Source organism: Megalobrama amblycephala, linkage group LG18, assembly GCF_018812025.1.
Source record: "Megalobrama amblycephala isolate DHTTF-2021 linkage group LG18, ASM1881202v1, whole genome shotgun sequence".
Taxonomy (NCBI): Eukaryota; Metazoa; Chordata; class Actinopteri; order Cypriniformes; family Xenocyprididae; genus Megalobrama; species Megalobrama amblycephala.
Genome location: NC_063061.1, coordinates 10,524,813 through 10,550,070, shown reverse-complemented (window position 1 = coordinate 10,550,070; position 25,258 = coordinate 10,524,813). Strand labels below are relative to the sequence as shown.

Genomic DNA, 25,258 nt, shown 5'->3' with positions numbered 1-25,258 from the left:
ACCTGCATTTGATCTGCACTCGTCATCAGCAGTATAAAGGACTCTCACTCAGTCACACTCATTGTCCGGTCTCATTAATGGCTTCCCGTTAACAGCTACCCATTAACAGCTTCCTGTTAGCAACTTACCTGTATGCTCTTCTGAAGGACCTCGTTGGGGAACCTACCTGTTGCTCTGTTTGTCTCTTGTCTCTTATATGTACTGTGTTAGATGTGCGTGAAGTCCCTCAGCGATCCACTGTGTTGGAATCCTGCTTCCATCCGCCATTACTTCATCTGCAACACCAAAGGACAGTATTACCATTCCCTTTCTCTCTATTCAACTGAAGACTTTCCATCTACTCGCCTGCTTAAGTGTTTTATCTGGTTGTGAAAATAAACATACACTTTTATGCATGCAGTGTCTCTGCCCTTCTGTGAATGTAACACCCCCAACCCTAACCCTAACCCTACCCTTACAATCAGGGCTCTGAACCGGTTCAAGGAACGAAAACGAAAACGAACAAAATTTTGACCGTAACGTAACCAGAAACGGAAACGAAATCAAATTTAATTTAATGCATTCTGAACAGTAACGCTAATTTGAAATGGCCATTAACCGGTTAATAATGTTATTTTATCGTTCCGTTTAATATTTTGATTTGGCAGTCAACCAATCACGAATTCAAATAGCTAGTACAGCCTATGCAAATGTGACGCTAACGTATCCAACATGAGTGAAATGCCCGTGCTCAAGCTCTAAAGTGAGATGCCCGCGCTGACGCGCTCATGCTCAGTCAAGTCATAGGTTAGGTAAGTCACAATCAAATGGCAATGCCCTGGGATTAGTCACCAACCGTCAAGTATTAGGCCTACATTTTTAGTGAGAATGAATGTCAAGTAATGCAGCTTGTTTAGCGTTTTGAAACCAGCATAAATTGCAGGATAGTACAATTTTCAACGTCACATCACACATCTGCAGCGCTTCTGTGAACAGAGAAAACTAGGCCTACCTACATAACACATATAAAATAAAAAAGTGGTCCATTGTGGCGCACTCCAAAGATCTAGGAAAGGAAACAGACATTCTGCTTGTTTTCATTATTTGAGTGTCTTTTGTAAATGTATGAATGATGGCTTGCTTTTACCTGTATGCACTGTAAAAAACCCAACTTGAAAAAAGTTCAAATAACTGGTTTTGTTGTGTTGGTTCAGCAAAAATCTATGAAAAAGCCAATACAACTATGTTTAATACACTTACTCAACACAATCCAGGTGTTTTTCCATAAACTTAAAACGATTAGTTTTGTGAACAAAGCTTTGCAAGTTCAACCAAAAAACTTCTGCTAACTTATTTATTTGAGTTAAGTCAATCTCATTTAGGGAACTGCCCTCCTATAAGCAAATGCAAATTTTAGAATAAAATGCAACCATTTGGTTATGGGACAGTGAAGAAAAATTGGTGTTTAGTTATTTTACTTATTTATAACTTAGTTATATCATTTAACTTAGTTAAATGAGCTTAATGTATAATTGTAAATTAATAGTAATTGAATACTATTATTGTAAAATAATGATAATAATAATTAATATTAATAATTATTATTAAAAATATTATATATTATATAAATTATTTATGTTGTTGTTATTGATATTATTATTATTATTTAAAGTATGGCTACTGTATAAATAATCTTATTTTACAATGATAATAAAATTTGTATTATAAATATAATAATAATTATAATAATAATAATAATAATTATTATTATTATTAATAATTTCAGAGCTGTATTACAGAGGGTCATCCTGTTATGTTATCCCTTAATGCTTTAACATGAAGAAATCAGGGCGATATGATGATATGCTGGCTGATATCAATCTATGTTGTGTTTATTATTTTATCTGGCAGATATATAGGTGCCACTTAGTTATTAAAAACTGCAATAGAGAAATCACTTTGGTCCTGTTTGTGGTCCGATAGAAGGCGGCAGTGTGATTTCTATGTGTGTGCATATCGTGTCCTGGCCACACGACTGGGCGATCGAATGAACACAAGAGATTCAAATATTAATCCATTTATTCTAAGCAAGTGCAAGCAGCTTTCAAACAAATTAACGTAAATACAGTCGTTTCATCTGGTGATTTGTATTTGTTGTCATTGTACGCTCCTGGGCGTGACCTAAAACATGGCGGCGACTACCCAGAACGCAACGCGCAGTGACGTAGTTTGCCAAGCTCCTGCTCAACTGTGAACCCTTGGAGGAAGACTTTCCTGTTAAGTTTCGTTAACAAGTGTAGTGGGCGCCAATGCTCTCATCTCACTAGTTTGCGAACTGAGTAAGGACTGTTCATTTTTTATTTAATTGTTAGATTTATATCAGCAATTATCAGCATATTTTCTGATAAACGTTATCATTGCCTCTCGCGCTAAACCACGCCCCCAGTACGTGACCATTGCGCAATCTTGCTGTGCGTCAACGTATACTTTTTAATGCGGGAGAAACATCTAGAAGAGGTTTAGCAAACGGCCCAAGAAGAAAGAAGAGACAGCACGCGGGTGATAATCCAGAGGAATATTTATGGTGAGTACTCTTATTTGGTTTTTGATGATTGTTGCTCTATATTCCTAAATTATTAAATTGGATAATGTTCTATATTCCTAAATTAGTCGATGGTAAAAATAGAGACACCGCTGCTTTTTCTTTGTAAGTTATCTGCATTACTGCGTATTTAAATAGTTGTATTTTTAATCCAATTACATTTAATAATTAAGTTTTTGTCTTTTGTTGCGATGGGTTTTTCTGCACAGTTAAATTGCACGTGGAAGTCGTGCATATGACTTGAGTTGCCTCATTAGCCAGAAAACATCTTTATCTGTTAACCCTTGTTTATTGTTCAAATTCACTAACTTTTCCGTTTCGATATGTTCGGTATGAAAACATCCACTAAATTAAACTGCTGTATATGTATCAAAGATTAAAAAAAAAAAAAATTTTTTTGTATAAATATAGACTAAAAATGTATATAAAAAGTATAGGAATAAAATTCATTGTCAATTTAATTGTTGATTAATTAATTTGCCTTTTATGAAACTGATCATTCATGTTTGTTTGTTTTTTCTTAAACAGATCTACCTTGAGAGCACACTCCATGCAGTGTAGGCACTGTAAATACACCTGCCCCAGTCAAAATCTGCTTCTGAGACACTACAGGCTCAAGCACTGGCACCCAGGCCGACGTGCATCATTGTTGTGCCTGTACCCTGAGTGTGTCTACACTTTCAGTACACCAGGTGCGTTGAAAACTCATCTTTATAGGGTCCACACAAATTCTGATAAAAGGACGGTGCAAGCTACATTTAAATGTGAGCAATGTGATTATCACAATGTTTGTACTGAAAAAATATTTATCAGACATCTGGGTACACATCTGAAAAGGCATGAGACCGTGCAATGCCCATTTTTGCACTGTGATTTTGAAACTAATGTCTATTTAACATTTCATAGCCACAAGTCCAGACATCACCAAAAAGACGCAATAAGTGATTATAGGTCATCGGTTGTAACTGTCAACCGTACAGACTCCGATAATTCGTTTGATTCTGCTTCAGAATGCTTTGAAGATACATCAGATGATAGAGATATACATGTGGAAGCTGCTGATGTTGAAGATATTGACCACATTCTTGAGAAGAAGTTGGCTTCTTTGTTCCTTTGTATGCAGACAGAACTAGGTGTATCTAGAAGTGCTACACAGCAAATTTTTCAAAGTCTAAATGAAATAATATCCCTGTCTAAACCATCCACAGAAAAGGTGATTAAAGATATTTTATGCCACCACAACTGTGAAGCTGACCCATCTTTAATCACTGAAATCACTGAAGCTGTTCATAGAACAAATCCTCTTTACGCTACCACTGATAAAGGAACCTTATCTACTGATCATAAACGCAAAGTATATTACAAACAAAACTTTGATGTCGTTGAACCAGTTGAGTTTGTATTCAGTAGACCAAAAAAGAAAACATTTGTTTATGTTCCTATTCTTGAAGTTTTGAAAAAACTTCTAGGCCATAGTGAGACGGTTCAAAAGACTTTCTCTAATGCTACCACAGATGGCTTCTATGCATCTTGTTTTGATGGCCAGCATTTCAAAGAGCATCCTCTGCTTTGTGATGAGAATGTAGCTATAACACTTGGTCTATATATTGATGACTTCGAAGTCGCCAATCCTTTGGGAACGTCACGTAAAAAGCACAAGATTACAGCAGTCTACTGGGTGATCTTGAACTGGCCCTCCCAGTTCAGAGCAAATTTGCATACTATTCAACTAGCCTTGTTGGGGAAGAGTAGTGATGTAAGGGAATTTGGCTATGACATGTTTTTTGAGCCATTAATGAAGGATGTGCAGACACTTGAAAGAGAGGGTTTGTATGTCGATCAGTTTGGGGAAAATATCAAAGGAACTGTCGTTACCGTCTCTGCAGACAATCTAGGGGCACATGGCCTGGCAGGATTTCAGGAAAGTTTTCATGTTGAGAAGTTCTGTAGGTTTTGTCTTGCTTCTATTAAGGACATACAGACCACTAATGTGAGCAAGGGACTTTTTCCCTTAAGAAGTATAGAACAACACAATCAATTCATTGAGGAGCTGAAAGCAAACCCAACTCTGACAAATGTGCAAGGTGTAAAAGGAGAATGTGTCTTACAAAAGTACCTTGCTTGCTTTCACCCAGTAACCGGATTTCCACCAGATGCATTGCATGATTTGTTTGAAGGAATTGTGCCGTATGAGTTGGCGTTGTGTCTCCAGAAGCTAATAGCTGATAAGTTCTTTACCCTTGACCAGTTGAACAGTGCAATTCAGTCTTTCCCTTACTGTTTCTCTGACAAGGTGAACCGCCCTCAAAAAATCCCCAAAACATTTTTTTCAAAAAAAACCATTGGGGGAAATGGCCACGAAAATTGGACACTCATTAGGCTCATACCACTCATGATTGGCCACATTATTCCAGAAACTGAGAGAGCATGGCAACTGTTGATGGATCTGAAAGATATAGTGGAGCTTGTTGTTTCACCCAAGTTTTCAGAGGACAGTCTTTGCTATCTGGAGACTAAAATATCTGACCATCGCAACCTTTTTAGAGAAGTGTTTCCAAATGAAAAATTGAAACCAAAACACCATTTCCTGGAACACTACCCAAGCCTCATACGCCATTTTGGTCCTTGTGTGGAGTTCTGGACAATGCGCTTTGAGGCAAAGCACAGTTTCTTCAAACGGGTGGTCCATAACATGCACAATTTCAAAAACATATTGCAGACATTGTCTACCCAGCACCAACTTATGGTTGCACATGTCTTGCAGTCTCCCAGCTTTTTCAAACAATCCATTCATGTTGACAAAGTAAAAATTGTGAAGGTGTCTTCTCTAGAACGAAAGGTGAAAACAGCTGTTGAGAAAAAATATTCTCACCTTAACACTGTATCTCTTGCTTCAAATGCTGAATTGCATGGGACCTTGTACTCCAATAACATGATGGTGTCTGTTGGACACTGTGGTGGCTTGCCAGAATTTGCAAAGATCCACAGCATTTTGTTAGTTGACGGTGGGGCTTCTTTTGTGCTGGAGAGATTTTCTTCTTGGTATGTTGAACATCTTCGTGCCTTTAAGGTTGAAGCACTTTCATACGAAGATCTGATTGTTACTGCGCTGAAGGATTTGAATGACTTCTACCCACTTGCAGCCTACAGTATTGGGAGAAATCTTATGGTGTCACCTAAACGTTTCTTGCTACATTAAAGTGTGCATTTTTCCCATTGGATTGCTAGCAGCATTAAAGGGATAGTTCACCCAAAAATGAAAACTTGATGTTTATTTGCTTACCCCAAGCGCATCCAAGATGTAGGTGACTTTGTTTCTTCAGTAGAACACAAATGATGATCTTTAACTCCAGCCGCTGCCGTCTGTCAGTCAAATAATGCGTGTGAATGGGAACTCGAACAATAAGAGTCGAAAAAATATGCACAGACAAATCCAAATTAAACCCTGCAGCTCGTGACGACACACTGATGTCCTAAGACACGAAACGATCGTTTTGTGCGAGAAACCGAACAGTATTTATATCATTTTTACCTATAAAACACCACTATGTCCAACTGCATTCATCACTCGATTCGTGAGGTCTGATCGCGCTCTGACAACGGAAGTGATGTCTCTCACTCATTGAAGTATATGCGCGAGACATCACTGCCGTTGTCAGAGCGCGATCAGACCTCACTAACCGAGTGCTGAACGCAGTTGGACATTGTGGTGTTTTAGAAGTAAAAAATGATATAAATACTGTTCGGTTTCTCGCACAAACCGATCGTTTCGTGTCTTAGGACATCAATGTGTCGTCACGAGCCACAGGGTTTAATTTGGATTTGTCTAAGCAAGTTTTTTCGACTCTTATTGTTCGAGTTCCCATTCACACGCATTATTTGACTGACAGATGGCAGCGGTTGGAGTTAAAAATTATCATTTGTGTTCTACTGAAGAAACAAAGTCACCTACATCTTGGATGCGCAAGGGGTAAGCAGCTAAACATCAAATTTTCATTTTTGGGTGAACTATCCCTTTAAAATGAGTACACAGGCTAGCAAGATCACTGAATGGGTGTTTTATTTTGTTTCAGAAAACCACAATGTTGCTGCGAGTGATTGTGAATCCAGAGTGCATAAAAAAGCTGACACTCCCCCAAGTGCCATCATCAATAGATGAGCTCAAAGAAATTCTATGTGAAAAACTAAAGATTGATCAAAACTTTGTGATCCAGTATGAGGACCCTGATTTTGGTGGTCAGCTTTGCAATTTGTGTAACATAGAAGAACTTCCATCTGATAAAGTCACACTGAAGATTATCTGGGAGGTCTTCAAAACTGCATCAGTAGCAGAACTCCCAGGAAATGAAAGCACAGGGTCTGACACTGACTTTACCCTAGACACAGCAAGCATCTCATCCAATCTGTCCAGTCCATCTTCTTCATCAGTCAGGGAAGAACGTTGGCCTTGTGTTTTCCAAATTCCCAATTTCTCCTATGATGTAGAGTTCAGACTGAGAAAAGCTAATGAAGTGTATGAAAAACAGAACACTACCATGGATGTTACACGAGATGTCAAGATAGAAATACTGGACAAGTTGGCAGAAACAATGTACTCCTTTAAAGCTTACCCAAGTGATTCTGAAATTGACCAAGTGGCAGTTGCGTTAGTTTCCAGACATCCATGTTTAAGGGAACTTGGCTGTGACACAGGATGCAGGGGCTGGAAGATGAGCTTAAAATTTAAAATGGGTAATTACAGACAAAAATTACGCAGTGCTGGATGTAGTGAGCTTGGCAATAAAAGAGATGATGGTTCAAGAGTACCCCAGAAGAAACCAAGAAGATCAGAAATCAACTTCCTTCCAGACAATCCTGTCGGTTTAGATGATGCTGCACTGGAACATGAAAGGGAACAGCTTGAGCTTGAAGTCAAGAAAAGGAACATGGACATGATGATACTGAATACCAAAATGGAAACTACATTCCCTCTCAGGAGAAAAGAAATAGTCAATGATCAACCATTGGTCTCTGTCATCAAAGAAAGATGGCCTGGCCTCTTTTTGGAGGAACAAGTAAGTTACATTTTGTCTATATATTATTTTGTCCTGATTGTATATAGATTTAAATGTTAACAGATTTTTTTCCTTTCACTTCCTCAGGTTTGCACAGAGTTCCAAAGGATCACTTGTGTGGACCTTAAAACGACATTCATGACAGCTCTTAACAAATATAGCAACTGTCTCATCAAAATGTATCGAGCAAAGAGTAAAGACCTTGGAGATGAAATGAAAATGATCCTGGACCATTTTGATGAGCAGGTATGATTCCTATACTTACGAATCTTTTGAAATTAGTGGTTATACAGTGCGTGCAGAATTATTAGGCACGTTGATTTTCTGATCATTTATTTCCAGGCACATTTTACCAATTCCAAACCACATTAATCTTAATAACTACTATTCATTTTGTATTTAATAACTTATAAGTGATATATAATTGTTTGTGAAGGCAATATCGCATTCATTATCGCAGATGAATCGCCTTCGATAACGAATGCGATATTGCGTGGCTTGTCAGTGATCTACGGCTCTGTCTATTCAATGCTGCTCCATTTGAAAGCAGGTGATGGCGATTTAGTGGTAATCAGGGAACCGGCTTTACTGACGAAATGTGCGTGACAATCGCATGCGATATATATCGCCCAGCCCTAATTAAAATGATTTATTTCTCTTTTACAGACAACAGACATTGTATCACACAGATACTCTACGGCTCTACGGGGACTCCCCTTGTACCTCAGGGAGCGAGATGCAATATCAAAGACTTGTGTGGTAGGTCTTCAGCTTTTTGTTCATCTCATATATTCATTGATTACTGTTATTTTATTGAATGCGTTGTTATATTTAATAAAGTTTCTGATGTGGTTTGCATGTGGCTCGTTTTCATCAAGTATTTACATCAGGTTGGCACATAATGCCATGCTTTGTTTGCAATTTTTATATTTGTACTTCACCATTTTTTTCATGACATTTATATAATTCTAAGGACACTGATTTAGAGGAGACATACACAAGAGGAGTGAAACTGGGCATTCTTGAAGTCATGGAGGACAATCTCTCGCAGGCAACAAAGAGATGTCAAAACCTCGCCATCATCCTGGAGGAAACTGTGGTTGTGGAGGACCTACCAGACTTTCCCACTGCTTTCATGGTACTCTTTGGACTTCTCTATGCGCTAAACATTGAGTATCCAAAAGGACTCAAATACACATTTGAGGCAGTGCAGAACATCTTTGTGGGATTGGGAGAAAAGTGTACCAACAGAGTTCAGTCCCTGAAGAATAAGCTTTTTACTCTGTAGGGAGTTTAAGATGCTTTGTGTTTTCAGATGCTTTTATTGTTAATTGGTACCTTCGGCATAATGATGGTGTTTGTTAGGATATTGTGTTAAGGTGAATTTTAAATTCAGACTTGTAGTCTTGAATTCTCTAAAGTCAACGCATATTTGTTTACTTGATATTCGTTGATATACTGTTCAGTTGTACTAAACCTTTCATGTTTAGGTGTATCAGCACTTTGGAGATGGATGGTCTATTTTACATTTTGAAAGATTGTGTTCCTCATATGCTACTGTTTAGTCACTTTTCATATTCATATTTAGTGGCATTGTTTTATAAAACTGTTTTAACAGCAGTGTGTAATTTTAGTTGCAGTATTGCAGTATTTCAATTTGCAGTGTTGAATCACTTTGGCTTAAATATGTTTGAATTTAAAAAAGACTTGTTACAGGATTTTTGTGATGGTGCTAGCAAGACTTTCATTATTGATACACTTTGGACTGTTAGTGCAATTATAAGACATTTATTTCCTTTGAGAATATTTAAAGGGATGGTTAAATCAAAAATGATAATATCATTTACATTTTTCTCAAACTCCTATGACTATCTTTATTCTTTAGAACACAAGAATATAATTTTATATAAATGTAATCCATATGATTTAATCCATGCCTTCTGAAGCAATACAATCAGATGTCAAGATTTTTTAAAGAGTTAGAGTAAGATTTTGATCTTTCTCCCAAAAGTATTGCTTCAGAAAAAGTTGATTAAACAATAGCTGCATGTTTTTGTGCATGTTCCACAGAAGAAAGTAATATGAGTTTGAGACAGAAAAAGTAAATTATAATGAATTATCATTTGAGTAAACTATGCCTTTAAGAGAAATTCTTGTCACAATGACAGCTAACTGAAATTACATTTAATTGCCTTACACATGTTTGTGAAAGTAAATTGCTGTTTGGAATAAATGTTTTGTTGTGTTAACTTGCTGTTTTCAGTTTTTATCTTGGGCGATGCTATTGTAGTTTCCAGCCATAACGTATTATTTCTTAGTACCAATTTCCAATAGCATTTTTTTGTTCACTCAACTTAAGACATTGAGTTCTTCAGACAAAAAATGTTGAGTTGGCCCAACTTAAAAAAATTTGTTAAAGAATAGTTGGACCTCTCCAGAAAACTAACGATCTTAAGTTAACTCAACTAAACATTTTTTGTATGACTGACAACTTAATTTCAGTCAGTTTAACTGTTATTTACAAAAGTTGAGTAAACAAGAAAAAGCTAGGGGAAATTAGTACCAAGATTTTTTTTGTTGTACTGGCTTAAAATTTTTTACAGTGTGACCATAAATTACGGAGACAGTTTACTGTCTTATTTAAGGAAAACAAATCCAGTGGCCGCGCCGGCGCCTCACGCGCGCGCACACAAATTCTTGCATTGCTTACTTGATATCACAGCATTGTTAAAGGTGCTCTAAGCGATGTCACGCGTTTTTAGGCCAAAACATTTCACATACAGCAAACATCTCCTCACTATCCGCTAGCTGCCTGAGGTTTTAGAGGTTTTGTTGTGGAGTATAGGCTAAGTGGATAGGTCAAATAATATAGGACAGTTTTGTTCATAATTTATGTTTACAAACATTATAAACAAAGCTATGTAGGCTAGGCTATTTGTAAACATTTTACTTTATGTACCAATAACTTTATCATCATTATTTCTGAATGTAATAATAAAATGCAACGTATAGGCCTATGCGACTGAACTTTTTTCCTCTCAGGAATAGCATCGGTATTTTTAATGCAGCAAACATTAAAATATCTTGAAAAAATACCTTAATTTATAAACCATTGTTTTTCCTTTCGTTTAATAGGTTTACATTTGGACAGAATCTTGTTATAAAAGATAATTGTAGGCCTATTGGCTAAGATGGCAAATACACTTTGTTTTTTAATAAATAAAATATTAAATATAATAATATAATATATGAAATATATTATTATTATTATTATTATTAAGTAGGCTACATGCAAAAATAAAATAAAAATAACGTTATTAACCATTATTTTTTCTAATCAAACCGTTTTCTGAACATTTATAATACAGAAGGAATGCTGGAACAGATATATTAAAATACCGATTCTGCTCAGAGTGGAACGATTGATATTTTTTCGTTTTAAGCCCTGCTTACAATACTGCAAATACAGTTATTAAATAAAATAAATCAGGGCTCCAGACTGCGACCAAAATTTGAGAGTGTGTGACTGAATTTTACATCCAGTCGCACATGTGCGACCAGTAAATTTGCCTCCCCCACCCTCCGTATTTTTTTTATACATTAAACGTGGAAGGGGCACGTCAATGATCAATGAAATGAGCAATGAAATAATCAATGAGACGCGAGCGCACACGCACGCACGCAAAAACACACACACACACTCGCACACATACTCATGAGACGCAAGCACACACTCGCGTCTCATTGAGTGATGCCTGTCTGTGAGGCGGCCAATGCGTGTGAGAAGAATAGGGAATGGCCACTGTAAGTGGCTAAAATGTGTGGAGGGGGAGGGGCCTAGAGATAATCGAGCGCGCGTAAACATCTGTGGGAAGGAAACGGAGACATATATCATCACAACTTGATATGTGCGTGCGTCTGAGCTATGAGCAAGCTAACTATTGATTCGTTCTTCCGACCTGCGGCCAGTGGCGGAGCCAGGATTTTTTCATAGGGGTGGCCAGGCAGGGGCCAGCAACCAGTCCGGGGTGGCACCGAAATATTCATAATTTCAACATAAAAATGAGTCTGACTATAATGTACTGGACTGTGATTACAACACAACTGAATACAGTTAATTTGTAATTAATATAGTGAATTAGATCATGGAATGCTGAGTGAATTTGACCCTTTTTTTTGTTTTGTTGTAATCATTCCTCACTTGCAGGCATATTAATAAAGGGGCTCACACTATAGCTTCAACTTGTTCAGTCAGTTCTGGTTCTCAAAACCCCCAATAGCTTGTTCTCCATTGTTGCATCTCCATGGATGAGACATGCAGATAACTACATACTGTAGTTCAAAGATTATTCAACCTTCATTTAATTTTATGTATAATCAATGAACCTCAACAATTCTGAGTTTGTCTGTTTCAAAAAGTAACCAAAAAAGTAAACACTAAATGTTTAACTTTCTATATTGTCAAAATAAATAATTGCAACAGTTCTATCATACCTAAATTAAACTCAGTAAAGAAAAAAAAAAAAGTGTTCTCTTTTGAATTCCCATTTGCTGACAAGGAAGCAGAAATCAACAGCACACAAATGCCAGAATGTAAAATTAATTATGCATTTAAATGTGATATTTTTGTTTGTACTTTATAAATTAACAAAATTAGAATCTTCTATAATGCACAGTTCTCACATTTATTTATGCATTAAAAAAAATTATATTTATATCATATATTGTGATCTCACTCATAGGCAGAATATTTTAGTCCAGAGACATGTGATGCATATATATCTCAAATAGGCCTACATACATGCATGCACAGTTTTTAATAGATGACAGAACTACGACGTTGCATGCTCGTTCTTTTGCGCTTTATTTATAGTGATAATATACAGCGCATCATATTTGTGCGTGATTGAAAAGTGCGCCGTCTTGCAACCCACCAGTTGAGAAACATTGACGTAAGCTATAATTTTATTGTTCGCTGTTCACTACTGTTCTGCTGAAGCTGATTCCGCACCTGTATATCATTTCCGCGCGTGTTTGATTTGCGCCTGGCGCTGAGGCGAAGCTGGAGTACGCGTCTGAAAAGTCTCCCGTTTTTTTGTGGTCTTAAAGAGACGGTTCTGCGTTTAAATAAACGCAATTCTTGTCATCAAAAAAGTAGACAGAAACAGCAGTTGTGAGCGGGGTGGCCAAAGGGGTGGCCAAGCTTAGGCCAAGGGTGGCCACGGCCACCCCTGGCCACCCCCTGGCTCCGCCCCTGCCTGCGGCTAGTGAACCAGTGCCAGAGTCTACAGTGTCACCGTCGGATGATGATGCAGAGTCAGAGGTTGGTGTGGCGAAAAAAGTAGTGATGGGAAGTTCGGATCATTTTACTGACTCAGACTTTTGAGTCTCGTTCAACAAAATGAACGAATCTTATTTCGAGTCATTTCGTTCATTTTAGCAAAATGTAATTAAAATGTTACGTGTTACTTCCCCAACACATCTACTACTTATGCAAACGTTGATCCCACTACAAACAATACAAAACTACAATGCTATAAGATTCAGAAATGATTAATTCATTACCTGGGTCTTCAGTTTATGACAAGCTGATTAAGCTCACCTCACCTCTTGTCTGACAAGTCTTCGGGTTTAAGTCATTCCTTAATGACGTGACAGGCAGTCCCATGCTAAATCAATGCAGTCCGAGCCGCAAAGAGAATTGATTAGTTCATTTCATGAGTCTTTCGGGTTTTTGAGTCGTTCCTTAAACACGTGACAGACCCATACACTAAGCCAATGCATTCTGAGCCGGAAAGAGAATTGATTAGTTCTCTTCATGAGTCTTTCGGGTTTTTGAGTCGTTCCTTAAACACGTGACAGACCCATACACTAAGCCAATGCATTCTGAGCCGGAAAGAGAATTGATTAGTTCTCTTCATGAGTCTTTCGGGTTTTGAGTCGTTCCTTAATCACGTAACAGACCCATACGCTATTTCTGACATTTCTGTCACTGTTTTTGTTACTGTTTCTTGAGGATCTGTGGTGTGTTATTATAAATAAATAAAGCTCTGTTATAAATAAAATATTGATTAATTTATCTTTTTGACTGTCTATCTGTAAATAAACACTAGGCTATATAATAATATAATAATCCAAGCCTACAATACAAAGTATTTATAGACTAGTTTGTTCATTTTTACTCCAATTTTGAGTTTGCTGTTATAATAATTGCTTTTCCTAGGCAGACTTGACATATTGGTCTAATATATGTATAAGAAGATTGCTCAAAAAGGACATAATGACATAAATTAAAAGCAAATAACATTTTGAATTTGAATTATTAATGTTAGTTTAAAACATCAAGGTTATGATAACTTCAGCTTTAACAGTTGTAACACAAACTCAAACAAAACTGGAGAGTTAACGTTATTTACTAATAAATATAATGTGCTTGGGTCACACAGCATAGTGTATGGGTATGTCACGTGATTAAGGAACGACTCAAAAACCCGAAAGACTCATAAAAAGAACTAATCAATTCTCTTTCCGGCTCAGAATGCATAGGCCAATTTCACACTTCCGGGTTTTTGGCTTCCGGAACGATCCACGCAGTGTAAAAGTTTTTCCGGTTACACTGATAGATAGCCTCGATCAGGACCAGCTCGGGAATCAAAGTCGTTTTACGAATTAAATGTCATGAAAATGTTTGAACGTTCTTGGTGAATTATTGGTGAGACTACAGAGCTCTCATTAAGAGCTAAATTTAATAAATAATTTGAAGTGATGGCGGTTAAACTGGTTATATTCTTCGTGCCTGTTTGGCGCGGCTGTGCATATCGTGCTCCATGTGCTGTAAAGACAGTGCCTGCGTCTCAAAGTGCATACTATCCATCCTAAATAGTAGTCTGTGTGTAATATTCAGTGCTATTTAGGGTGGATAGTATGCACATTGGGATGTATAGAGTGCTTTTAGCGACGTGCTGGGGAAATGATCAGCTGGAAGCTCCCTCAAGCAAGCCTGATCCTCTGATTCATGAAACAGGACCGCTCGCACCCTGATATTTCTGGATATAAACACTTCAGTCTCGCACTCATTTTCCTGTCGTCATCATCTTAAAGTGTGTATTATGCAAAGTATTATTGTGCTGTTGCAACATTAATGCAAAGACTGTTGTACAGTGTGGTGTTGGAAATTAGTTATGTCTTAGTTTAATAATTTTAATCGATCAGGATTAGTTATAGCATATGCTTGAATGTGGGATGATGCCATATGAGATTACATGCTACATATTTTTAAAACATATTAAACTCACGACAATATTATGTATCTCGATTTTATATCCCCCATTAAAGTATATATTGGGAGTTATTTTTTTTTTAATGAATAAGTTTGTGGCGACCAGGGCGGGCGAGAGCCGTGAGGGAACGGCGCGAGGCCGGTGGCGCGAGTGTTAATGAGCTTCACCTGGGAGGCGCACCGGCCTTGAGTCCCTCACGGAGGAGCTCCGGGAGCATAAAAGGAGGAGCGAGTACAGTGAAGGACGAGAGAGGACCAGGCCTGGACTTTATTTTACGTTTTATTATGTTTGTGTGGCCGGCAGACGTCCGCGAGGGTCTGCCGGAAGCATGAACTGGTCACCGAGGAAATTCTTCAGTTCTTGCATAACACAGGACTGTATGTAAGAATTTAGTTTAAATTTTGACCTGTGGAGGGCAGTAATACGCTTAGCAGCGTCTACACTGCCAGAATCCTACACAAGAAGAGGGTCTGCCGGCATTACTTTCGTTTTGTTCTTTGTTTATTTTGAATTAAAGTTACGTTGAATGTTCGCCGGTTCCCGCCTCCTTCTTCCCATATTTACGAACTGTGTTACAAAGTTATATAAATAATGTTCGTCGTATGTAATACGATCGGGGAAATTGATGAATGAGCTGCGTAGCCTTTACTGTATGACAGCTGGTGATATAAATCCACCTGCCGGTAAATTCGAGCAACATCTTAGCGGCCGTACAAGCTACAAACCAGTAGAAAATAATTTCTTTGTAGATTATACAAAAGCGACTTGGAAAACAGACAAAACAGAAAAGGTAAGAAGCGATATTTGAGAAAAGAGCATATCAATCTAATAGCCGCAGACGCATAGCGGAACTAACTTTACCCTGCGTCACGTAATTTCCGATTCTTGTGAAAAAGGCCTATTGGCTTAGTGTATGGGTCTGTCACGTGATTAAGGAACGACTCAAAAACCCGAAAGACTCATAAAAAGACCTAATCAATTCTCTTTCCGGCTCAGAATGCATTGGTAGCGTATGGGTCTGTCACGTGATTAAGGAACGACTCAAAACCCGAAAGACTCATGAAATGAACTAATCAATTGAATCATCAGGTGAACTACTTCTAGCAGTACAGAACCTGTAGAATATTGCACATGCGCGACTGAACGAATCACCCCCCGAGACGACTCGTTCTTCCCGAGTCACATTAAAGATTCGTTCAAAATGAACGAATCGTTCAAGAACGACACATCACTAGAAAAAAGCCCGCACTCACCATTTTCGAGAAGACTGGCTGAAAGAATTCAGCTGGCTGAGGTACTATAAGCAGTCGAACTATATGAACTGCGAATGCTGCAGCAGCTACCCCAGAACTGCGGGGAACACAAAGTTTGCCGATAGTACAGGCATTTCGCAGTTTAAACACAATACACTGATTAAACACAATCTCAGCCTAAAGCATCGAGCATGCCGTGACATGTTTATAAATCAAAAAGCAACGCCACTGCCGGTTGCTTTTAGAAGACAAATGACTGTAAATCAGAGCGCAGATGAGGCAGAGATGATGTTGAAATTTAACACGGCCTACTTCGTTGCTAAAGAGGAACTACCCTTCACCAAATACAAAAGCCAGCTCGACCTTCAAAGGAAGAATGGCTTAAAACTTAACGAAACATACAACAACGATACAGCATGCGCACAATTCGTTGGAGTAATTGCGGATACTCTGAAGGGGAAGACTTACACGAAAATCAAGGATGCTCCGTATTTATCAATTATGATCGATGGGGACACCGATGTTACAACAAAGGAATGCGAAATCATATACGCAAGGATCCTAAACGAAGGGAAACCAATGAATATTTTGATTGGCCACATCGAAGTGAAACATGCACATGCATATAAGGTAAGTTTAATTCAAATTATGTTTAGACCTATATCACTAACTTATTTAGCTGTCTTTACTTTGAATATTTATAAGTTTAAATAATCACTTAAGGTGCCATAATACTTCAGCTGTGAGGTGTGATGATGACAGAGGGAAAAAACTGTTCAGGCAACTGGTGTTTTCGTCCAGTGTAAGACATAATTGTACACCATTGTCATGGTTACTAAAGCATGTCAAAAGGTTACTAAGCACTTTGTTACTAAGCATTTTTTTTTATTCTGAATGTATGGTATTTTGTTTACTATTTGTACTGTCATGACAGCGATGGTGCTGTCAGTTTACCTTGTTGTTGCATCTTCAAAAGTGCAGAATAAAATGTGACACTGAATTTGAAACAGCACATTGTAATTTCTGCATCTATTATTAAAGTATGTATTAGTAATACAGTGGAAATTAGTAGATTTGGTTAGCATGTTGATTTACGGTGTGTGCCCCTAAATTTTCTGGTTGTGCCCCTAAAATTTTCAGTTGGGGGCCACTGTGCTCCTAGTGAAAAAAGTTAGTCTGGAGCCCTGTAAATAAATATTAAATGATGCAATATTGATGTGCGCATATCCAGTGGCCATAGCTGTGTATCCCTTCTAGGCTGTTTCTCAATTCCAAGAACGCAGAGAACGGACGTTCTCGTGGAGACCAGTCTTGCCAGGCGACCTTGAAAGAACCTTGAGAGAAGGACGCGAGGACACAGAACGCATCATTTGAGAATTGAGATGTGCTGCGATCTTGTTGCTCAACTGACCGTCCCAGCATATTATAAGTGGCTAATGCACAATAAATACAACATAAACAATTGTCATAACCTATTAAAAGTTTTTTTTTTTTTCACATTATTATAGACATAGACATTGTTTTCATATCATTTTATATCTTTTTTATTTCACCGTGTGTATTTATGAAAATGAGTAGCCTTTGTGTTACATGCTTTGTCAATGTTAAGATTATTTTTTATATTCCAATAAAGATACTGCAGGCTTTCTTCAGGTTATCACTTTATTAAAATTAAGCAAAACAAACGGTTTACTTTCACGAGTCGTCACGTATTTGCGAGCTTGTAGCGGGAATCTCATAAGTGAGAACGAGAACTTTAAAGCTTACAGGCTTCCGTATGTCGACCGCCCGCAGCGTCTTCTGGGATTTTTAATGGTTCGATTCTCTCAAGTTTGCATTCGATGCATCCTCGATATCAAGAACACATCCGGGTACTTTCATGCGTTCTCTGTTCTTGCGTTCTTGAGAATTGGAGAATTGAGAATTTCGACGGTTGATGATGACGTAGAGCAAGAACACAAGGATGCAAGATCGCTGAAGAATGCATATTGAGAAACAGCCCTAGTCTTTACCTACTTACCCTCAGGGGAATCCCCGCTGCCATTTTGAAATGCGTTCAACTTCATCAAGTAAGTGAGAGAAGTTTATTTGGACAGACCCTCAACCCCTCGATTTTGACAGAGGGAGCGATTCTACTCAATATGTACACGAAGATCGAAAGACCACAAAGCAACATGACTGTGATGTCATAGCAGATCTTGCTTAATTTACCCCCACCCCACACAACTCAAGTGTATGATATTGGAGTTTGTAACGAAGTTCGTCAATACGGGAAGAAGGAGGCGGGAACCGGCGAACATTCAACAAAACTTTAATATAAAATAAACAAAGAACAAAACGAAAGTAATGCCGGCAGACCCTCGCGGACGTCTGCCGGCCACACAAACATAATAAAACGTAAAATAAAGTCCAGGCCTGGTCCTCTCTCGTCCTTCACTGATGTCGCTCCTCCTTTTATGCCTCCGGAGCTCCTCCGTGAGAGACTCGAGGCCGGCACGCCTCGCAGGTGACGCTCATTATCACTCGCGTCACCGGCCTCGCGCCGTTCCCTCACGGCTCTCGCCCGCCCTGCTCGTCACATACCCCCAACGCCCCTCGCAGGCCGGGGGGTACTCCCGCGACTGCGCTTACTCCCCCCCGGGGCCTGTCTCGGCGGCCGCAGCACCTGGGGGTAAGGACAGACGAGACGAGAGAAAGGAGACGGAAGCAAGGGGAGCGACAGGACGAGAGAGGGGAGAGAGGAAAAAGAAAGAAAAAAAAAAAAATTCTTGGTCCGGTTCCCAGACACACTGCCGCCCGGTCCTCAGCCAGCCGGGAGGCTCTTCCTCGCGGTGCCATGCGGTGGCACTGGACGCTCGGTGGACGGCCCGATCCTCGACCGCCTCCTGGCGGCCGGCGATGGCTCCTCCGACTGAGGGAGCCGGAGCGAGTCCCCCGTCCCCTGCTCCTCCCCTTCATGGCGGACGGCAGCAGGCTCCGGCCCACGGCAGACGGCGGCGACTCCTCCGCTCCCTCCAGGTCCAGGACGGCAGCCACCCCACCTCGTCCCAGGAGCACGGCATCCGGGTCTCCGTCCCACCTTTACAGGCTCCGCACCACCGCCTCGGGCAGCCTCTCGCGGTCTACACACACTCCCGCGCTGCCCGAACTCCGCAGACCATCCCCCTCAGCAGCGAGGGCTCTTCAACATGTCCCTCCTTCCTCCCGGGTTTCGGACAATGTAACGAAGTGTCAATACGGGAAGAAGGAGGCGGGAACCGGCGAACATTCAACAAAACTTTAATATAAAATAAACAAAGAACAAAACGAAATTAATGCCGGCAGACCCTCGCGGACGTCTGCCGGCCACACAAACATAATAAAACGTAAAATAAAGTCCAGGCCTGGTCCTCTCTCGTCCTTCACTGATGTCGCTCCTCCTTTTATGCCTCCGGAGCTCCTCCGTGAGAGACTCGAGGCCGGCACGCCTCGCAGTGACGCTCATTATCACTCGCGTCACCGGCCTCGCGCCGTTCCCTCACGGCTCTCGCCCGCCCTGCTCGTCACAGAGTTATTTTGACATTTAACTGCATAATACTTGTAGCTCCATTGCAGATTCCAAGTGATCGAGAGCTTATGGCGTTTTATTTAAACACATTGCAAGGGTTCCCCCAGTAGTGCCCCTCATGCAATATAAGCAATGATGTACATCCGAGTGAACGAAATGGAGGGAAGTTAGCAAGGGAAGAACACAAAAAATTTGACTTAAATGCAGCCAAGAAATGAGAAGCACCCTGCACTGCCACAGAAGCTCATTTGAATGTGTTTTTAGCCCTTGTGGTTTAAAAACAAGTGATTTTAAACTGTTCAAGTGCAAGAAGCAGCGATAGAGGAATCAGGAATGGGCTGTCTAGAGACGCTCACACATGAAGCTGCTGCTTGTACAGCGCGCGAGTCGAGTCGAGTTCGTACTTTTGCTTCGGAGCCGATCGGCTGATCTTCCTTTCATCTCCTAAAAGAGTGAATTCGGATTGAGAGAGCAAACAGCAATTTTAATTGCTAAGGACTGGATCCTAAAAACAGCAATTTTAATTGCTTTCCTGTCTGTTCTCTGGTGGCTGCTTGAGTCTGTCCAGCTGGTTGGGAAGGCACGCTCAGCGGTGAGTGTGACGGCGCGCCGTGCACAGGACGGTGCTGCACTCATCCCTGTGTGCTTCGGCTGGTGAGGTATACTAAAAGAGCAAGCACGTGCCATCAGTGTCTTTTTCAAGATGTCTTTTCGTCCGTGTGTTTCTGGATGCGGTCGTTTCCTGACCTCCTCTGACGGCCACGACCACTGTCTCACGTGTCTGGGTAGACCGCACACTGAGTCAGCGCTCGTGGATGGTACATGCCCTCACTCGAGGGCACGTCCGTGTTGGTGTTGAGATCGCGACTCTCCTTCTTTAACACAGAAGTGAGGGTCCCCTCTGTCACTACCCCAGCGCCGGCGGCTGTAGCGGCCGCCAGTCCAGTTAGTGCTCTGGGAGATCTGAGGATCACAGTGGGAGCCACTTCGTTGGGTCCGTCCCCACGAACCTCCCACTCCTCAACAACACCATGTGCCGTCGAGCTGCCGCCTGCTGTCGCGGGGCCCTCCACGGGGGTGCCCCGCGTCACTTTTGGCGCTCCAGAGGAGGATCAGATGTCAATCGCTGCATCGGGGAGTGGGCTGAATGGTTCAGAGAGCGACGACGACTCCGAGCTTCCGCCCTCTGGGATGGTTGCTCAGTCGGAGGCGGACTCTGAGCTAACGGCCATGCTTGCCCGGGCCGTCGCGGGCATCGGCCTTGTGTGGAACCCTCCACCGTGTCCCGAGCACTCGCGGTTGGATGACTGGTTTCTGGGTTCGGGGCATGGCTCCCAGCCACGTCCTGCCCCAGTCCCTTTCTTCCTGGAGGTGCATGAGGAGCTCCAGAAGACGTGGATGGCACCTCACACTGCCAGACAGCGGTCTTCTGCCTCCTCCACTCTCACTACCCTCGATGGCGGGGCCGCCAAGGGGTACGTGGACATTCCGCAGGTGGAACGTACGATTGTGTTGCACTTGTGCCCGCAGTCCGCGGCCACCTGGTGGAATCGTCCGCGTCTCCCGTCCAAAGCGGCTAAGACCACGGCCGCTCTCACTGCCAAGGTTACAATAGTAACCTAGACGTTTTTCAAGTTAGATCTATTTCATTTGTATCTTTGTTCATTGCAGGTTTTTTTTTTTTCCTATTTCTTGTCATTAGTTTCTTTGTTCCTATTTTATCACTCACTGTTTACTTATGTAACTTATAATAGTTAGGCTAGCAGGCCTTTTTTTTTTTTTTTTTTTTTTTTTCGTGACATTGAAATTGGTGATAAGATTAAAATGTTGATATCGTAAAAATAACTAGCCTATATCATGTGTGTATATATATAGAGTGCCCTCCACAAATATTGGCACCCCAAATATGAGCAATGGTGGATGTGAAAATAAATCTGCATTGTTTATCTTTTTTGATCTTTTATTCAAAAAATTCACAAAATTCTAACCTTTCATTTAAGTAAAAAATTAAAGAGGGGGGAAACTCACATTATGAAATAAATGTTTTTCTCTAGTTCACGTTGACCACAATTATTGGCAACTAATTATTGCAATGTCCCTTTCCCAAGATAGCAACTCTGAGTCTTCTTCTATAATGCCTGATGAGTTTGGAGAACGCCTGACAAGAGATCAGAGACCATTCCTTCATACAGAATCTCTCCATATCTTTCAGATTCCCAGCTCCATATTGGTGGTGCCTCTCTTCAGTTCACTCCACTCATTTTCTATAGGGTTCAGGTCAGGGGACTGGGATGGCCATAGCAGAAGCTTCATTTTGTGCTCAGTGACACATTTTTTGTGTTTGATGTTTGTTTTGGATCATTGTCCTGATGGAAGATCCAACCACGGTCCATTATAGGATTTTTAGCAGAAGTGGTCAGGTTTTGTTTTTTTATCTGTTGGTATTTGATAGAATCCATGATGCCATGTATCTGAACAAGATGTCCGGACCTCCAGCAGAAAACAGGCCCACAGCATTAAAAATCCAGCAGTATATTTAACTGTGGGCATGGGGTGCTTTTTATCCATGTGTGCACCATATCCATCTGGTGGGTTTTCTGCCAAAAAGCTCATTTTTTAGTTTCATCTGACCATAGAAGCCGGTCCTGTTTGAAGTTCCAGTCATGTCTGACAACTGAATATGCTGGAGATTGTTTCCGGATGGGCGAGGAGGATTTTTCTTGAAACCCTCCCGAACAACTTGTGGGGATGTAGGTGCTGTTTGATTTATTTTTTTTAGGCTTTCTGAGACTCAAGACTCAACTAATCTCTGCAATTCTCCAGCTGTGATCCTTGGAGAGTCTTTGTCTAATCAAACTTTCCTCCTCGCATAAGGACGATTTAGACACATGTCCTCTTCCAGGCAGATTTGTAACATCTTTAGTTGATTGGAACTTCTTAATTATTGTCCTGATGGTGGAAATTGGGATTTTCAATGTGTTAGCTTTTTTCTTATAGCCATTTTCTATTTTGTGAAGCTCAGCAATCTTTTGCTGCACATCAGAACTATATTCTTTGGTTTTTCTCATTGTGATGAATGATTACAGGAATTTGGCCTTTTGTGTTTATACTCCTGTGGAACAGGAAGTCATGGCTGGACAATTTCATGCTCCTAGTCACCCTGGTGTGCTAAAAAATGTAAATATGAATGGGAATATACTTCGGGAGTATTACTTCAATGAAAGGTTAGCATTTTGTGAATTTTTTGAATGAAAGATTAAAAGGATAAACAATGCAGATTTATTTTCACAGCCGCCTTTGCTCATATTTACTAAGGGTGCCAATATTTGTGGAGGGCACTGTATTAGGGCTGTCAAATGATTAATCACGATTAATCGCATACAAAAAAGTTTGAGTTTGCCTAATATATGTGGGTGTACTGTGTGCAATTATTATTTATATATAAATACAAACACATTCATGTATATATTTGATAAATATTTACAAGTATATGTATTCATTTATATTTTTATATTATTTATACTATATATAAATAAAAATATTTGTACATAAATAACATTTTTCTTAAATATATACATTAATTTGTGTGTATTTATATATACATATTAATTACACACAGTACACACACATATATTGTGTGTGTGTGTGTGTGTGTATATATATATATATATATATATATATATATATATATATATATATATATATATATATATATATATATATATATACTGAGTTGTGCTCAACTATAGTATTCAGTAAATGTTTATGGATAAAAGCTTCTGCCAAATAAGTTTTTGTTGTTGCTATTTAATGTGAACATGCTATTTACTATTACATAAAAATAGCAAACTAAAGATGAAAGCAATTAGTTAACATAACCACCAACACTTTCATTAAGGCTTTTCTGGAGTGTAAATGAAAGGTCACTTGTTGTTGTCTTTTATCCATAAAAATAGATTTTCTTTTACAATGTTCTTCATATGACCATTTGACTCCAAAACTCTGTTAAACTTACATGACATTTCACATTGAAGGTGTAGGGTCACAACACATACAACTTTTCCTCTTCAATGCACTTAAGCTGGGTAAAAATATCTGTCTTGGTTATAGTTACATCTCAGTGTTTGGCATAAAATGTCTTCTACCCCCTCTAGCTACATTTTAATTATTTACTCCTAGCACACTTCACTCCCAAGACAGTGTGAATCTTGTGAGCCACATTCAATAATTAACATAGTTCCACATTTCAAGCGCAAATACTCCAACATTTCATTTTCTATCCTATTTCCCCCCCTCCAAGTTGCCATGTTAGTGTGTTAACGGATTGATATGCTGCTTTATTGTGTGGATAGGAAGTAGAAGACACTAGAAGATGATAATCTGTGACATTTATGTAATTGACACTGATACCGATTGTAACAAGCAGCCAAACTGAACCTCAAAAGTTTATGCTGTGAGAACATGAAGTATTCTATATGGGCATATACAGCGTATGTGACCAGTTCTCATTCAAACAGTGTATATTTGAGATAGCTTAAGAAAAGCAAACACTCTGAAGTTTCCCAGAGCTGCTGTCATTTTAGCTATAATACTGTATGTGTTCTGGCATCAAAGCACATTTTTTCAGATGGTTCTTGTGTGCCATGGGTTGTCAGACCCAGAATAGTTTGTAAGTATCTGTGAGGCCTGTTGTAGAACAATGGCTTAGGGTTTATAAATAAGTAGAAACATCCTGTCAAGAAAAGAGTTCAGTTATGGATCCAAGTCATTGGCTTTCAGATTTGATTTGATTCATCCCTCTGCCCCCACAGGTCTCTTTTCATATTTTTGTACTTTTTGGGAGCACTTTATTTCGCATAGTTGTCTTTGCACTTTTTAGTTTTCAACAATATCAGACTGGTGCAATTGTTTCATTTCACATTTGTTGCTTTCTATTATCTGCTCGATGTACCAGACTAAAAGTACAGCTAGATTGAATAGCTCAATCTGTGAAGACTTGTCGCCAACTTAAGTCTGAGTTGAAAAACAAAGTAATTGCAATAGAAGTCAAAGTCATTTTTTTTTTTTTTCCCAGTAAATTCATAAGTTCACAAAAAACATTTTAATTATTCTGCATGAGATTATAGTGCACGAAAACTATGGGTGAATCTCTTTTAGCAATGACCTTTTTTTTGTCATGTTTTATATCTCTCCAGTATAATTGATACTAGAGAGAAGACAGGGAATGAGAAAAAAGTTTGGGAAATGTTGCAACTGACTGTAAAAAATAATTTTCATGATTTGTTATCATAACATTTTTTTCTTTTGTCAAATCAACTTAGATAATCAATGTAGTTCAGATAACATAATATTTTGAGTTTCTGTTGATTAAACCAATCGCCTTCTTTGTATTAACTCAAATTTTTAATTTCAATGAACTCAAAATTTGAAGGCAACCAGGTAATGTCAGGTTTGGGTGGTGGAAGGATGAAGTGAGGACTCAATAATGCAGGATAGATGGGCTTTATTCAATAATAAAAATAAAACAAAACACAACAAACAAA

The 25,258-nt window shown here is 39.5% G+C and overlaps 1 protein-coding gene across 2 annotated transcripts; it reads left to right on the top strand.

Moving 5' to 3' along the window:
- The first annotated feature begins 2,425 nt into the window (after positions 1–2,425).
- Positions 2,426–9,884, top strand: LOC125253282. Of its 2 annotated transcripts, none has more exons than XM_048167204.1 (6): positions 2,426–2,563; positions 3,110–3,273; positions 6,655–7,635; positions 7,723–7,881; positions 8,302–8,394; positions 8,687–9,884. In XM_048167204.1, the coding sequence occupies exons 3-6, from the start codon at positions 6,664–6,666 to the stop codon at positions 8,921–8,923; spliced, it is 1,461 nt and encodes a 486-aa protein (XP_048023161.1). In that variant the 5' UTR covers positions 2,426–2,563; positions 3,110–3,273; positions 6,655–6,663; the 3' UTR covers positions 8,924–9,884. The 2 variants fall into 2 exon arrangements, with proteins under 2 accessions (XP_048023161.1, XP_048023160.1); XM_048167203.1 differs by having other exon boundaries at positions 8,609–9,884.
- Positions 9,885–25,258: the final 15,374 nt, after the last annotated feature.